This window comes from Salmo salar, chromosome ssa09 (genome assembly GCF_905237065.1).
Source record: "Salmo salar chromosome ssa09, Ssal_v3.1, whole genome shotgun sequence".
Lineage (NCBI taxonomy): Eukaryota > Metazoa > Chordata > Actinopteri > Salmoniformes > Salmonidae > Salmo > Salmo salar.
In genome coordinates, this window is record NC_059450.1 from 142,759,817 (window position 1) to 142,777,322 (window position 17,506).

At 41.2% G+C, this 17,506-nt stretch overlaps 1 protein-coding gene across 8 annotated transcripts in view; it reads left to right on the forward strand.

Moving 5' to 3' along the window:
* The window catches only part of LOC106613153 (protocadherin Fat 3), a 354,754-nt gene that overhangs the window by 274,628 nt on the left and 62,620 nt on the right, over positions 1–17,506 (forward strand). For all 8 annotated transcript variants that reach the window (XM_045724739.1, XM_045724738.1, XM_045724741.1 and 5 more), the window contains 3 exons: positions 7,525–7,664; positions 14,960–15,235; positions 17,061–17,271. In XM_045724739.1, coding sequence (XP_045580695.1) covers positions 7,525–7,664; positions 14,960–15,235; positions 17,061–17,271 — 627 coding nt within the window. The remainder of the gene's footprint in view (positions 1–7,524; positions 7,665–14,959; positions 15,236–17,060; positions 17,272–17,506) is intronic.

Consider the following 17,506-nt stretch of genomic DNA (forward strand, 5'->3'; position numbering starts at 1 on the left):
ACGGCTGGTTTCTATATATCAAGTCAATCCAGACGGCTGGTTTCTATATATTAAATCAATCCAGACAGCTGGTTTCTATATATCAAGTCAATCCAGACGGCTGGTTTCTATATATTAAATCAATCCAGACAGCTGGCTTCTATATATCAAGTCAATCCAGACAGCTGGTTTCTATATATCAAGTCAATCCAGACAACTGGTTTCTATATATCAAGTCAATCCAGACAGCTGGTTTCTATATATCAAGTCAATCCAGACAGCTGGTTTCTATATATCAAGTCAATCCAGACAGCTGGTTTCTATATATCAAGTCAATCCAGACGGCTGGTTTCTATATATCAAGTCAATCCAGACAGCTGTTTTCTATATATCAAGTCAATCCAGACGGCTGGTTTCTATATATCAAGTCAATCCAGACGGCTGGTTTCTATATATCAAGTCAATCCAAACAGCTGGTTTCTATATATCAAGTCAATCCAGACGGCTGGTTTCTATATATCAAGTCAATCCAGACAGCTGGTTTCTATATATCAAGTCAATCCAGACAGCTGGTTTCTATATATCAAGTCAATCCAGACGGCTGGTTTCTATATATCAAGTCAATCCAGACAGCTGGTTTCTATATATTAAGTCAATCCAGACAGCTGGTTTCTATATATCAAGTCAATCCAGACAGCTGGTTTCTATATATTAAGTCAATCCAGACAGCTGGTTTCTATATATCAAGTCAATCCAGACGGCTGGTTTCTATATATCAAGTCAATCCAGACAGCTGGTTTCTATATATCAAGTCAATACAGACAGCTGGTTTCTATATATTAAGTCAATCCAGACAGCTGGGTTCTATATATAAGTCAATCCAGACAGCTGGTTTCTATATATCAAGTCAATCCAGACAGCTGGTTTCTATATATCAAGTCAATCCAGACGGCTGGTTTCTATATATTAAATCAATCCAGACAGCTGGTTTCTATATATCAAGTCAATCCAGACGGCTGGTTTCTATATATTTTAAATCAATCCAGACAGCTGGTTTCTATATATTAAATCAATCCAGACGGCTGGTTTCTATATATCAAGTCAATCCAGACAGCTGGTTTCTATATATCAAGTCAATCCAGACAGCTGGTTTCTATATATCAAGTCAATCCAGACGGCTGGTTTCTATATATCAAGTCAATCCAGACGGCTGGTTTCTATATATCAAGTCAATCCAGACAGCTGGTTTCTATATATCAAGTCAATCCAGACAGCTGGTTTCTATATATCAAGTCTTTCCAGACAGCTGGTTTCTATATGTCAAGTCAATCCAGACAGCTGGTTTCTATATATTAAATCATTCCAGACAGCTGGTTTCTATATATTAAGTCAATCCAGACAGCTGGTTTCTATATATCAAGTCAATCCAGACAGCTGGTTTCTATATATCAAGTCAATCCAGACGGCTGGTTTCTATATATCAAGTCAATCCAGACAGCTGGTTTCTATATATCAAGTAAATCCAGACAGCTGGTTTCTATATATCAAGTCAATCCAGACGTCTGGTTTCTATATATCAAGTCAATCCAGACAGCTGGTTTCTATATATCAAGTAAATCCAGACAGCTGGTTTCTATATGTCAAGTCAATCCAGACAGCTGGTTTCTATATGTCAAGTCAATCCAGACAGCTGGTTTCTATATATCAAGTCAATCCAGACGGCTGGTTTCTATATATTAAATCAATCCAGACAGCTGGTTTCTATATATCAAGTCAATCCAGACGGCTGGTTTCTATATATTTTAAATCAATCCAGACAGCTGGTTTCTATATATCAAGTCAATCCAGACGGCTGGTTTCTATATATTTTAAATCAATCCAGACAGCTGGTTTCTATATATTAAATCAATCCAGACGGCTGGTTTCTATATATCAAGTCAATCCAGACAGCTGGTTTCTATATATCAAGTCAATCCAGACAGCTGGTTTCTATATATCAAGTCAATCCAGACGGCTGGTTTCTATATATCAAGTCAATCCAGACGGCTGGTTTCTATATATCAAGTCAATCCAGACAGCTGGTTTCTATATATCAAGTCAATCCAGACAGCTGGTTTCTATATATCAAGTCTTTCCAGACAGCTGGTTTCTATATGTCAAGTCAATCCAGACAGCTGGTTTCTATATATTAAATCATTCCAGACAGCTGGTTTCTATATATTAAGTCAATCCAGACAGCTGGTTTCTATATATCAAGTCAATCCAGACAGCTGGTTTCTATATATCAAGTCAATCCAGACAGCTGGTTTCTATATATCAAGTCTTTCCAGACAGCTGGTTTCTATATGTCAAGTCAATCCAGACAGCTGGTTTCTATATATTAAATCATTCCAGACAGCTGGTTTCTATATATTAAGTCAATCCAGACAGCTGGTTTCTATATATCAAGTCAATCCAGACAGCTGGTTTCTATATATCAAGTCAATCCAGACGGCTGGTTTCTATATATCAAGTCAATCCAGACAGCTGGTTTCTATATATCAAGTAAATCCAGACAGCTGGTTTCTATATATCAAGTCAATCCAGACGGCTGGTTTCTATATATCAAGTCAATCCAGACAGCTGGTTTCTATATGTCAAGTCAATCCAGACAGCTGGTTTCTATATATTAAATCAATCCAGACAGCTGGTTTCTATATATCAAGTCAATCCAGATGGCTGGTTTCTATATATTTTAAATCAATCCAGACAGCTGGTTTCTATATATCAAGTCAATCCAGACGGCTGGTTTCCATATATTTTAAATCAATCCAGACAGCTGGTTTCTATATATTAAATCAATCCAGACGGCTGGTTTCTATATATCAAGTCAATCCAGACAGCTGGTTTCTATATATCAAGTCAATCCAGACAGCTGGTTTCTATATGTCAAGTCAATCCAGACAGCTGGTTTCTATATGTCAAGTCAATCCAGACAGCTGGTTTCTATATATCAAGTCAATCCAGACGGCTGGTTTCTATATATTAAATCAATCCAGACAGCTGGTTTCTATATATCAAGTCAATCCAGACGGCTGGTTTCTATATATCAAGTCAATCCAGACAGCTGGTTTCTATATATCAAGTCAATCCAGACAGCTGGTTTCTATATATCAAGTCTTTCCAGACAGCTGGTTTCTATATGTCAAGTCAATCCAGACAGCTGGTTTCTATATATTAAATCATTCCAGACAGCTGGTTTCTATATATTAAGTCAATCCAGACAGCTGGTTTCTATATATCAAGTCAATCCAGACAGCTGGTTTCTATATATCAAGTCAATCCAGACGGCTGGTTTCTATATATCAAGTCAATCCAGACAGCTGGTTTCTATATATCAAGTAAATCCAGACAGCTGGTTTCTATATATCAAGTCAATCCAGACGGCTGGTTTCTATATATCAAGTCAATCCAGACAGCTGGTTTCTATATATCAAGTAAATCCAGACAGCTGGTTTCTATATGTCAAGTCAATCCAGACAGCTGGTTTCTATATGTCAAGTCAATCCAGACAGCTGGTTTCTATATATTAAATCAATCCAGACAGCTGGTTTCTATATATCAAGTCAATCCAGACGGCTGGTTTCTATATATCAAGTCAATCTAGACGGCTGGTTTCTATATATCCAGTCAATCCAGACAGCTGTTTTCTATATATCAAGTCAATCCAGACAGCTGGTTTCTATATGTCAAGTCAATCCAGACGGCTGGTTTCTATATGTCAAGTTAATCCAGACAGCTGGTTTCTATATATTAAATCAATCCAGACAGCTGGTTTCTATATATCAAGTCAATCCAGACAGCTGGTTTCTATATGTCAAGTCAATCCAGACAGCTGGTTTCTATATATTAAATCAATCCAGACAGCTGGTTTCTATATATTAAGTCAATCCAGACAGCTGTGTTCTTTATATCAAGTCAATCCAGACAGCTGGTTTCTATATTTCAAGCCAATCCAGTCAAAGCATGACTGTGATGGTGATGCCAATTCAGTTTTATTCTATGTCCCCGTTCCAGCCTATACCAATCAATCCCAGAAATCCCAGACTCCCCACTCACTCAATCAAACTATATCTTAGCCATTTCCTCACACGATTGAAGCTAGTTAACGAAGGCGTTGTTGTACTCATGAACTAATTTCTGAACAGAGTGACAGTTGTCCTCATTTCCCTCTTCTTTTGTTAATTTGCTTTGTTTTATCTGTTTACGCCAAACACGAACGTTCTCCCCTCCTCCTTCGTTGAAAGGAAGATAAATATGCCTCTTTATCGGTTGTGCTGCCTGCCAGAGTGTTTTTAAGCACTGGAGCGGCTTCCCTTACTAATCTGAATGGAGAGACTGAGGGAAGCAATTTTAGCGTTCAACAGAGGGTTTAATAACAGCCATGTCGCTGTGGGTTCGGTTTCTCCTCTATAATTTGGTGGAAGGGAACTGTTCTTTTTCCGGTCGCCCTGGTTTCCGCTGTGCCAAACCTCAGTGCCTCCTTTCCCGAAATGGAGCGTTGGGTTGGTTGGGTCATATAGGGTGGCTCCAGACAGACAGACAGACAGACAGACAGGCAGACAGGCAGGCAGGCAGGCAGGCAGGCAGGCAGGCAGGCAGGCAGGCAGGCAGGCAGGCAGGCAGGCAGGCAGGCAGGCAGACAGACAGACAGACAGACAGACAGACAGACAGACAGACAGACAGACAGACAGACAGACAGACAGACAGACAGACAGACAGACAGACAGACAGACAGAGCGCCTTCTGAAGCCTCCTCTAATGAGTGTAAAATCATCTGTTACGGATATGATTCTTATCAGCATACTGAACTGTAAAAGCACTAGATTACTGTTAGCAGAAGTGAAGTGAAGAGAATGGGGCGTGGCTGTTTTTAGTGTCTTCCTTCCACTCTGAGGAAAGCTATTAGGACCCCATCACTGGAGTTCTAATGATTTAAGAGACAAATGATGGAGAACTGGAAGTGTTTATCCTAGCCCAAGCACAAATAGGACACACATACACACACACACACACACACACACACACACACACACACACACACACACACACACACACACACACACACACACACACACACACACACACACACACACACACACACATGGCTGAGTGGTGGAGCGTTATAGCCTTAGCTGATGCTGGGCTGAGGTCATGGCTTTATTAAACAGAGACGCCGGGGTGGAATCCCTTTGAGTCTGCACCACGAGTGCCACACACACACATATGCTAGTACGCGCACACACACACATAATCTCATTCATACACACATACTCATTCATATATAGTTCTAATATTTATATATTTCTTAATTCCATTCTTTTACTTTTAGATTTGTGTCTATTGTTATGAATTGTTAGATATTACTGCACTGTTGGAGCAAGGAACACAAGCGTTTCGCTACACCCACAATAACATCTGCTAAATATGTGTATGTGACCAATACAATTTGATTTGATAGTCTACGCACAGGCATGCAGACAAGCAGACACTTTCTCACATTCTCTTACCCTCGCACACACACGACACACATACTCCGGACCCTTACATCACACCACACTCTGAGCTGTGTGCTGGGATCAGCGTGAGGCCTAAATGTCAATTTAAATCAATTAGGTAGCAGAGATGAGGCTGTGGTTTAATTACAGCCGGTCTTAGTGGACTCATTTCAGACTCAGGCCCGTTCACGGCTGGAGCTCCATTGACACAGGCTCTGTTAATTCAGTCTTTGAGGGCTCTGTTAATTCAGTCTTTGAGGGCTCTGTTAATTCCGTCTTTGAGGTCTCTGTTAATTCAGTCTTTGAGGTCTTTGTTAATTCAGTCTTTGAGGGCTCTGTTAATTCAGTCTTTCAGGGCTCTGTTAATTCAGTCCTTCAGGGCTCTGTTAATTCAGTCTTTGAGGGCTCTGTTAATTCAGTCTTTGAGGGCTCTGTTAATTCAGTCTTTGAGGTCTCTGTTAATTCAGTCTTTGAGGGCTCTTTTAATTCAGTCTTTGAGGGCTCTGTCAATTCAGTCTTTCAGGGCTCTGTTAATTCAGTCTTTGAGGTCTTTGTTAATTCCGTCTTTGAGGTCTTTGTTAATTCCGTCTTTGAGGTCTTTGTTAATTCCGTCTTTGAGGCTCTGTTAATTCAGTCTTTGAGGGCTCTGTTAATTCAGTCTTTGACGGCTATGCTAATTCAGTCTTTTGAGGTCTTTGTTAATTCAGTCTTTGAGGGCTCTGTTAATTCAGTCTTTGAGGGCTCTGTTAATTCAGTCTTTGAGGGCTCTGTTAATTCAGTCTTTGAGGACTATGTTAATTCAGTATTTGAGGGCTATGTTAATTCAGTCTTTGAGGTCTTTGTTAATTCAGTCTTTGAGGGCTCTGTTAATTCAGTCTTTGAGGGCTCTGTTAATTCCGTCTTTGAGGTCTCTGTTAATTCCGTCTTTGAGGTCTTTGTTAATTCAGTCTTTGAGGGCTCTGTTAATTCAGTCTTTGAAGGCTATGTTAATTCAGACTTTGAGGTCTTTGTTAATTCAGTCTTTGAGGTCTTTGTTAATTCAGTCTTTGAGGGCTATGTTAATTCAGTCTTTGAGGGCTATGTTAATTCAGTCTTTTGAGGTCTTTGTTAATTCTGTCTTTGAGGTCTTTGTTAATTCAGTCTTTGAGGTCTTTGTTAATTCAGTCTTTGAGGGCTCTGTTAATTCAGTCTTTGAGGGCTCTGTTAATTCCGTCTTTGAAGGCTCTGTTAATTCCGTCTTTGAGGGCTCTGTTAATTCCGTCTTTGAGGTCTTTGTTAATTCAGTATTTGAGGGCTCTGTTAATTCAGTCTTTGAGGGCTATGTTAATTCAGTCTTTGAGGGCTCTGTTAATTCAGTCTTTGAGGGCTCTCTTGTTTACTGGGTCTCTGTCTCTTAATTGTTATTTTGGAAGAGGAGGAAAGACTTCAGTTTGTCACAGTCTCATTGGGTCTGTCTGAACCTAGCAATTACTCACAGAGTGATAGGAAGACACACACACACACACACACACACACACACACACACACACACACACACACACACACACACACACACACACACACACACACACACACACACACACACACACAGACACTTGTATTTGTGATCCAAGTGATTGTGCATGCCCACTCCCTATTAGTTTATGTGTGTGCACTTTTGTGTGTCATGTTATATGTGTGTGTGTTTGTGTCTATTTATGTATTCCCTGGCAGAGAGCCAGGAATTGTTCAGATCATACACTCCCCACAACACTGTCACACCCACAATTCAGTCTGCTTCCCTGTTTTTCACTATCACAGATCCATACACTTATTAAAAAATATTTTTATTTGTGATAGTTTGTGTGTCCGAGGTAGAGAGAGAGAGAGAGAGAGAGAGAGAGAGAGAGAGAGAGAGAGAGAGAGAAGAGCGTGTGAGTGAGAGAGAAAAGAGAGCGTGATATTAATAAACCAGTCCCCCCCATCTGTCTCCAACCCCCTCTGCTCTCTATCCCCCCCTCCTGGCCAGGCGGTAACACTGACAGTCTGTTTGACATAGAGAAGGGCGTGGGCACCATCATCATCGCTAAACCTCTGGACGCTGAGCAGCGCTCCTTCTACAACATGACTGTGGAGGTGACGGACGGGACCAACTCTGCAGCCACACAGGTACTGCAGCTGGAGACGCAACATATCATATCTAGATTTATTCTCAGAAAGAGACAAATCTCCTACCTGTACATGTTGATTTTGGCATGCGTAAGTTAAAGTTAACATGGCACTGTTAGTATTGTGTTCTGTAGCTTGCTACCACCTATACATCTGAACACGGAATAAATTCACCCTCACACCCACCCTCACACACACCCTCATAAAGTACATGATAAACCACATACAGTACCAGTTAAAAGTTTGGACACACCTACTCATTCCAGGGTTTTTCTTTATTTTTAATATTTTCTACATTGTAGAATAATAGTGAAGACATCAAAACTATGAAATAACACATATGGAATCATTTAGTAACCTAGAAAGTATATTTTATATTTGAGATTCATCAAAGTAGCCACCCTTTGCCTTGATGACAGCTTTGCACACTCTTGGCATTCTCTCAACCAGCTTCATGAGGTAGTCACCTGGAATGCATTTCCATTAACCTCTTACATCTAGACGTTCACGTGCTCCAATATCCAATGATAGGCGTGGCGCGAATTACAAATTCCTCAAAAATACAAAAACTTCAATTTTTCAAACATATGACTATTTCACAGCATTTTAAAGACAAGACTCTCCTTTATCTAACCACACTGTCCGATTTCAAAAAGGCTTTACAGCGAAAGCAAAACATTAGATTATGTCAGCAGAGTACCAAGCCAGAAATAATCAGACACCCATTTTTCAAGCTTGCATATGTCACAAAAACCCAGACGACAGCTAAATGCAGCACTAACCTTTGATGATCTTCATCAGATGACACACCTAGGACATTATGTTATACAATACATGCATGTTTTGTTCAATCAAGTTCATATTTATATCAAAAAACAGCTTTTTACATTAGCATGTGATGTTCAGAACTAGCATACCCCCCGCAAACTTCCGGGGAATTTGCTAACAATTTACTAAATTACTCATGATAAACGTTCAGAAAAAGCATAACAATTATTTTAAGAATTATAGATACAGAACTCCTCTATGCACTCGATATGTCCGATTTTAAAATAGCTTTTTGGTGAAAGCACATTTTGCAATATTCTAAGTACATAGCCCAGCCATCACGGGCTAGCTATTTAGACACCCGGCAAGTTTAGCACTCACCAATATCAGATTTACTATTATAAAAGTTTGATTACCTTTTGTTGTCTTCGTCAGAATGCACTCCCAGGACTGCTACTTCAATAACAAATGTTGGTTTGGTCCAAAATAATCCATCGTTATATCCGAATAGCGGCGTTTTGTTCGTGCGTCCCAGACACTATCCGAAATGGTAAATCAGGGTCGTGCGCATGGCGCAATTCGTGACAAAAAAAATCTAAATATTCCATTACCGTACTTCGAAGCATGTCAACCGCTGTTTAAAATCCATTTTTATGCAATTTTTCTCGTAAAAAAGCGATAATATTCCGACCGGGAATGTCCATTTAGCTAAACAGAGGAAAGAAAACAAAGCTTTCGGTCGACGCGGGCACGAGCCTGAGTCTCACAGAACTGTAACCAGCCACTACCCAAACGCGCAACTTTTTTTCAGCCAGAGCCTGCAAAGCCACGATTCAGCATTTTGCCGCCTTCTGAGAGCCTATGGCAGCCGTAGGAAGTGTCACGGGACAGCTAAGATCCTCACTCTTCAATAAACAGAGACAAGAAGAACGACACCTTGTCAGACAGGCCACTTCCTGCATGAAATCTTCTCAGGTTTTTGCCTGCCATATGAGTTCTGTTATACTCACAGACACCATTCAAACAGTTTTAGAAACTTTAGGGTGTTTTCTATCCAAAGCCAATAATTATATGCATATTATAGTTACTGGGCAGGAGTAGTAACCAGATTAAATCGGGTACGTTTTTTATCCAGCCGTGAAAATACTGCCCCCTAGCCATAACAGGTTAACAATTTTAATTAACAGGTGTGCCTTGCTAAAAGTCAATTTGTGGATTTTCTTTCCTTCTTAATGTGTTTGAGCCAATCAGTTGTGTTGTGACAAGGTAGGGATGCTATACGAAGATAGCCCTATTTGGTAAAAGATCAAGTGGTATACGAAGATAGCCCTATTTGGTAAAAGATCAAGTCCATATTATGGCAAGAACAGCTCGAATAAGCAAAGAGAAACGACAGTCCATCATTACTTTAAGACATGGTCAGTCAATCCGGAAAATTTAAAGAACTTCAAAGTCGCAAAAACCATCAAGCGCTGTGATGAAAATGGCTCTCATGAGGACCGCCACAGGAAAGGAAGACCCAGAGTTACCTCTGCTGCAGAGGATACGTCCATTAGAGTTAACTGCACCTCAGATTGCAGCCCAAATAAATGCTTCACAGAGTTCAAGTAACAGACACATTTCAACATCAACTGTTCCGAATTAGGCCTTCATGGTCAAATTGCTGCAAAGAAACCACTACTAAAGGACACCAATAATAATAAGAGACTTGCTTGGGCCAAGAAACACGAGTAATGGACATATAGGTGGGAATCTGTCCGTTGGTCTGATGAGTCCAAATTTAAGATTTTTGGTTCCAACTGCCGTGTCTTTGTGAGACGCAGAGTAGGTGAACGTATTATCTCTGCAAGTGTGGTTCCCACCATGAAGCATGGAGGAGGAGGTGTGATGGTGTGAGGTGCTTTGCTGGTGACACTGTCAGTGATTTATTTAAAATTCAAGGCACAGTTAACCAGAATGGCTACCACAGCATTCTGCGGCGATACGCCATCCCATCTGGTTTGTGCTTAGTGGGACTATCATTTGTTTTTCAACAGGACAATGACCCAACACACCTCCAGGCTGTGTAAGGGCTATTTGACTAAGGAGAGTGATGGAGTGCTGCATCAGATAACCTGGCCTCCACAATCACCCAACCTCAACATATTTGAGATAGTTTGGGATGAGTTGGACCGCAGAATGAAGGAAAAGCAGCCAACAAGTGCTCAGCATATGTGGGAACTCCTTCAAGACTGTTGGAAAAGCATTCCTCATGAAGCTGGTTGAGAGAATGCCAATACTGTGCAAAGCTGTCATCAAGGCAACGGGTGGCTAATTTGAAGAATCTCAAATATATTTTGATTTGTTTAACACTTTTTTGGCTACTACATGATTCCATATGTGTTATTTCATAGTTTTGATGTCTTCACTATTATTCTACAATGTAGAAAATAGTAAAAATAAAGAAAACCCTTGAATGAGTAGGTGTGTCCACCCTTTTGACTGGTACTGTATGTGCTTCTAATAGTTACATTTGAAACCACGTACACAGACCTGGCCTTCATGGACAGACACACCCATTCCCAATGACATTTTTTTTTTCTTCCATCAACCATTTTGAAAAACGTCTTTACATGGTTTGATGGATGGCACCCGTCACATTGTCACATGAATGATGGTATACGGCGTGTCAAAGTCCTATCAGAGTGATCGGAACACTCTCTTCCCCCATGTTTAATTCCTCTGGTCAAGGACGCAATGTGTACAGAGGACAATAGCCTCCCCTGTCCTGTCACGTCCTGTTCTGATACTTTGCACTGTTCAGGCTGTGCTGTGGTTGAACATTCCAAACAAAAAGGAACAAGATTATTAGTGTGTAAACTGAGCTAGTGTGAAGATTCTTCATCAGTCACTGTTTAAGTTAGGACTGTCATGTTCTAAAGTGGTTTGGACACAATTTAAATATCACAATTTAAATATCACAATTTAAATATTGCAATTTAAATTGATAGGACATATACCTGTATTTCTATTTCCTCTTTTAGATGTCATGTCATATACAATGTGTGTTCATTGTGTGTTAAATGCAGGTGACTGTGGCAGAACAGGACACATATATACACACACATACACACACACACACACACACACACACACACACACACACACACACACACACACACACACACACACACACACACACACACACACACACACACACACACACACACAGTAGAATGGATTAGCATTTTTATAGAGCGGAAGGGATTGCGCTGACATATGGAATGTGCTTGCAAGACACCTTATAATTTCCCTATGACAGTCCGTTTCACGCATATGTCACTCTACCTGTTCCCTCCGTTGTCATTTTCAGGGCCAGTGCTTTTCAATACCCAGGAATTAGTCGTGCGAAAAGGACAAATTCATACATATCATTTATATTCATATGTATTTTGTCATTTTGTCATATCCATCTGTCTGTCATGTTCCTACGGTGCATGGCAAAGTTTTTGTAAAGCATTCTGAGACTATGTGACAGGGAAACAAGTTCCCTGGTGAAAATGATAGTATGCTGATAGTGATAATGATAGTATGCTGATAGTGATAATGATAGTATGCTGATAGTGATAATGATAGTATGCTGATAGCGATAATGATAATATGCTGATAGCGATAATGATAGTATGCTGATAGCGATAATGATAGTATGCTGATAGTGATAATGATAGTATGCTGATAGTGATAATGCTGTAGATTTAGATTATTATGAACACATTCACTCACATCACATTTTTCAGTTTCCCCCCTCCCCCTTTCATCCCTCTCTCTCTCCCTCTGTTCGTTCAGAATGATAGCTGGAGGGAAATGCAACTGAGCTTTACTGCTGTGTGCCCTGAAAGGGAGAGCCAACCCGCTGCGCACAGATGTCAATTCAACATCTATTCCTCGTTGGTTCAACGTAATCTCATTGAAATGACAGCGCTGATTCAACCAGTGTGTGCCCAGTGTGTATTCTCATTAAGTACAGAGGTCTAATAGCTAGCTAGAGCCCAGGAAGCCAAAAACATCCCCTCTCAGCTACTCTACTCTCTACTCAGACTGAGTAGCTCTTTCTGTCTGTCGGTCCATTAGGCCATGTCACACCGTGCGTGATGGTACCTGTTCACATTGTCCAAACCCCCTTGCTATTCATTCAAACACACACATCACAGTCCCTACACACCCCTGCAAGATGTGCTGACTAAATCCCTATGGGTATACAATACACCCCCCTGGCTAGAAGGATGATGTTAGAAGCTAACGTTGAACAGAGCCTGACCTCAGCAGGAACAGCGGACTGAAATTAAGCTAGCTATAATTAAAAGATGGGCAACTATAAGTTCTTATAACAAAGAGTAGTGAGACAGACAATGGTGAGTCAGGCTGCAATGGAGGAGGCAAAGAAAATATTGTCTCGCTATTGTTATTTTACTGCTGCTCTTTAATTACTTGTTACTTTTATTTATTATCCTTAGCCTTATTTTTTTTAAACTGCATTGTTGGTTAGGGGCGCGTAAGTAAGCAGTTCACTGTAAGGTCTACACCTGTTGTATTCGGCCCATGTGACTAATAAAATTTGATTTGATACACAGAGAGGGGAAGCATTGGAGCAAGCAGGGAGAGAGGCTAGTAGTACAATGGTTCCCAAACTTGGGGTTCAGGACCCATGTGGTGTCCCCTAAAATGTAAAAAGGGTCCCCTGAGAGAGTCTTTAATCTTATTACATTTTAGAGACAACTAAGGGCCTTTTACACTGTCAGAATTCACTTTCATGTCATTATGTGTTGGGATAGCCTTTGGGAGCTAAAATATAGTAGTCTACGGTATAAAGACAATTTAAATATAAATACAATTTAATATTATGTACACTGAACATGAGTTCATATAAGGAAATCAGTCAACATCAGTCCTGACTTACCACTCATGTATGTAGTAAATAAGTAGTGAAACACATATTTTTGAGTAGAACTTGTAAGGTAGTGATGAATAGTATGTATAGACATGTATGCTCTCGTTGGCTGGCCCTCGCTTCATATTCGTCGCCAAACCCACTGGCTCCAGGTCATCTGTAATTCTTTGCTAGGTAAAGCACCGCCTTATCTCAGCTCACTGGTCACCATAGCTGCACCCGCCCGTAGCACGCGCTCCAGCAGGTATATTTCACTGGCCACCCCCAAAGCCAATTCCTCCTTTGGTCGCCTTTCCTTCCAGTTCTCTGCTGCCAATGACTGGAACGAATTGCAAAAATCACTGAAGCTGGAGACCCATATCTCCCTCACTAACTTTAAGCACCAGCTGTCAGAGCAGCTCACAGATCACTGTACCTGTACGCCCATCTGTACACCTGTACATAGCCCATCTGTAAATAGCCCATCCAACTACCTCATCCCCATACTGTTATTTAATTTTTTTGCTCCTTTGCACCCCAGTATCTCTACTTGCACATTCATCTTCTGCACATCTATCACTCCAGTGTTTAATTGCGAAATTGTAATTATTTCGCCACTATGGCCTATTTATTGCCTTACCTTCTTTATTCTACCTTTTTTGCACACACTATATATGGACCTTTTCTCTACTGTATTATTGAGTGTACGCTTGTTTATTCCATGTGTAATTCTGTGTTGTTGTTTGTGTCGCGCTGCTTTGATTTATCTTGGCCAGGTCGCAGTTGTAAATGAGAACTTGTTCTCAACTAGCCTACCTGGTTAAATAAAGGTGAAATAAATTTTTTTTAAAAATAGTAAGTTATTTAATTTTTTTCATGAGGTTGTGGCGATATACTGCCATCTGTTGGCGACTAGAAACAATTACATAATAAGAACTATTACAAATTGATGGTCCTTGAAAATCAATATTAATGCTTGAAAAAGTCCTTGAATTTGACTTGCCAGTGTCTGTACGAACCCTGAAACACACACGGCTCACATACACACCTGTAAGACGTGCTGACAGTAGAGCCAGTCATGAGAGGCTGTGCAGAGTTCCCTTCTTCAACATCACAGATGGAGCCTCAGCGTGACGCCCAATGGGGGAAATCTCCGCTGTTCACCGGCAGGAAGACCTCTGCTGCTTCTGTCTTATATTTAGCCTTCCCTGCCATTGGCCTCCCAATACGCCCTTCCTACGCAACGCAACCGCCTTTGTCATCGGCGGTGGGAATCTGCCGTTTGTGACTCACAAGGTTTCCATGAGTCATCAACCGACAACACAGTACATGACACAGAACAAGCACGTCAGCGAACATATGTCTCGATTGGCATATATAGTACATGGTGTATATAAATACATGAACTGCAAAAAAACGTGTTATTCACATAATAGTTGTGACAGACTCGCAAATATGTACTGTATGACACGGAACTGTGCTGTATCTGACCGACTGTATATGTTATGGCCTACCCTTCACTCCCACTGAAGACTGAAGACAAAAACATTTGTGTGTTGTAGTACTATGACATATTGGCCTAACCCTACCCACAACAACCCTCTCTCCTTCTCCTCTCCAGGTCCACATCACAGTGTTGGACAACAACGACAACGCGCCTGTCTTCTCCCAGCCCACCTATGACATCACCATCTCTGAGGACACGCCCCCGGAGACGGAGGTGGTCCAGGTGTTAGCTTCGGACCGTGACGAGCGCCACCGTCTCACCTACTCCCTCCACAGCGCCATCGACCCCTCCAGCCTGCGTCTGTTCCGTATTGACCCCAACACTGGCACGGTGTATACTACAGAGAGACTGGACCACGAGGCTAGAGCACAGCACATCCTCACTGTCATGGTAAGAGACTGATACCGTTAATGTTGTATCAAATATGGTTAGGTTATCTTGAATCTCGTTGTAAGGGAGGATTCCATTTGCTTTATTTGGTCACATTCCCTTAAGATTCTACATGAAAAATCCCTCCGTTGGTCATGGATGTGTTGAAGCTGTCAGAGGAGGAGAGGAGAGGAGAGGAGAGGAGAGGAGAGGAGAGGAGAGGAGAGGAGAGGAGAGGAGAGGAGAGGAGAGGAGAGGAGAAAAGACAGTAGAGATGTAGTGGTTCAAGAGCATTATCTTTATTGCGGCAGCTTAATATTGTAATGTAACTCAGCTCTCCTGCTAGAGGCAGACTACTCCTGTCTGTGTTCTCATTTTACCTGAGCTCATCGTTAAGCAATTACACAAATTACTGAGAGCAGTGAACCAACATCTCAGGGGAATGAGACGGTTTTAGAAACCATGACTGTGTGTGTGTGTGTGTGTGTGTGTGTGTGTGTGTGTGTGTGTGTGTGTGTGTGTGTGTGTGTGTGTGTGTGTGTGTGTGTGTGTGTGTGTGTGTGTGTGTGTGTGTGTGTGTGTGTGTGTGTGTGTGTGTGTGTGTGTGTGTTTGTGTGTGGAGTCTGACTGTGTTTGTGTGTGTGTGGAGTTCTGAAATGAATCATCCTCATTCACTCTGTTTTACTTCATTTCATCTGGTTCAGTGGGTAGCATAAATAGGAAACGACTGCTCATCCTACCACTGTAGTCGTACCGTTTTAATGTCTTCTCAAATCATTACAATTATAGATTATACGGTGTCATTTTGAAGCCAGATAGGAACGTCTGCCTGACATTTTTTATTAGGGACAATATTTAAGTTTGAGGCGGGCTCACTGATTTAATTTAGTGAAATCCACAGGTAGATAGTATCTTTAATATCTGGCATTCGGTGTGCCCATGACAGTGCCTGTTGTGCTGGAACCAGGTATGTAAGGGCATTGGTATAGGGTGCAATGTATAGGCTACAATATGATCAGTATCTCAGAATTATAACATCTTCCTGCACTAAAGAGATAAGAGGTCTAACAATATAAATAAACATTGACCACACATAACCACTACAGAGTCCAAGATAACTTTCCCCAACCAGAGCACGTGTAACAGTTTTGGCTATTGTGCGTAGCTGCTTTGATTAATAGAAAGACCGAGTCACAATGACGCACCTATTAACCTGAGCCTCAGGCGTACATAGACACAGACAGAACAGAGACAGAACAACTCTATTGTCTCCAATGGACCCAGTGATCTTCCGCCTAACATTTCCTCAGTAACATAATACCATTCAGTCTAGGACTATTATACCACTCACAGGCCCATTGGGTTGTGTTAAGAGTGTTGGACTAGCCAGCGTTTCATAATACTGCCAGTGGAGCTAGCGCTAATTCTGATGCTAATGCTGGTTGTATTAATACTCCCCCTGTGTGGCGCCTCGTGTGAGACAGGCTTTGCCTCTGATCCCGTTCTCATGTTGTGGAGAGTCTCGCATAAATCCATCTGATTAGCCCTCAAATTCTCATCTGATCTCCCAATGACGGGATTAGTCCGTCCCAAAAGACCCACAACGGTTTGCTGTGACACTCCCTTTTCATTTCATGGGAAGTTAAAGCTTCAGTACATGTTTTAAAGGGAAACTCCAGTAATGTTGTCCTATTGATTCTGTTTGTATGTTTATTCATTGCCGTAACACATAAAGTTATTTTGTAATAGGCAAGTGTTCATTTTGCCTCATGCCGGTTATATAATGAGAAATGTAATAGTGTCTGATAATAGTAGACTAATGATTAGAATCATTTTTCTCCCTCAGGTAAAAGACCAGGAGTTTCCGTACAGGAGGAACCTGGCCCGAGTTTTGGTGGATGTGGAGGATGTTAATGACCATGTCCCAGTGTTCACCAGTGCTCTGTACGAGGGTTCGGTCTATGAGTCTGCAGCAGTGGGCTCTGCTGTGCTCCAGGTGACTGCCCTGGACAAAGACAAGGGAGAGAACGCAGAACTCCTCTATACCATGGAATCAGGTGAGCAACTATAGAAATGGCATTGTAAATAAACAATATGGCCCGAGGAGGTGTGGTATATGGCCAATATACCACAGCTAAGGGCTGTTCTTTGCACGACACAACGCTGAGTGCCTGGACACAGCCCTTAGCTGTGGTATATTGGCTATATATCACAAACCTCCGAGGAGCCTTACTGCTATTATAAACTGGTTACCAATGTTGTTAGAGCAGTAAAAATAAATGTTTTGTCATA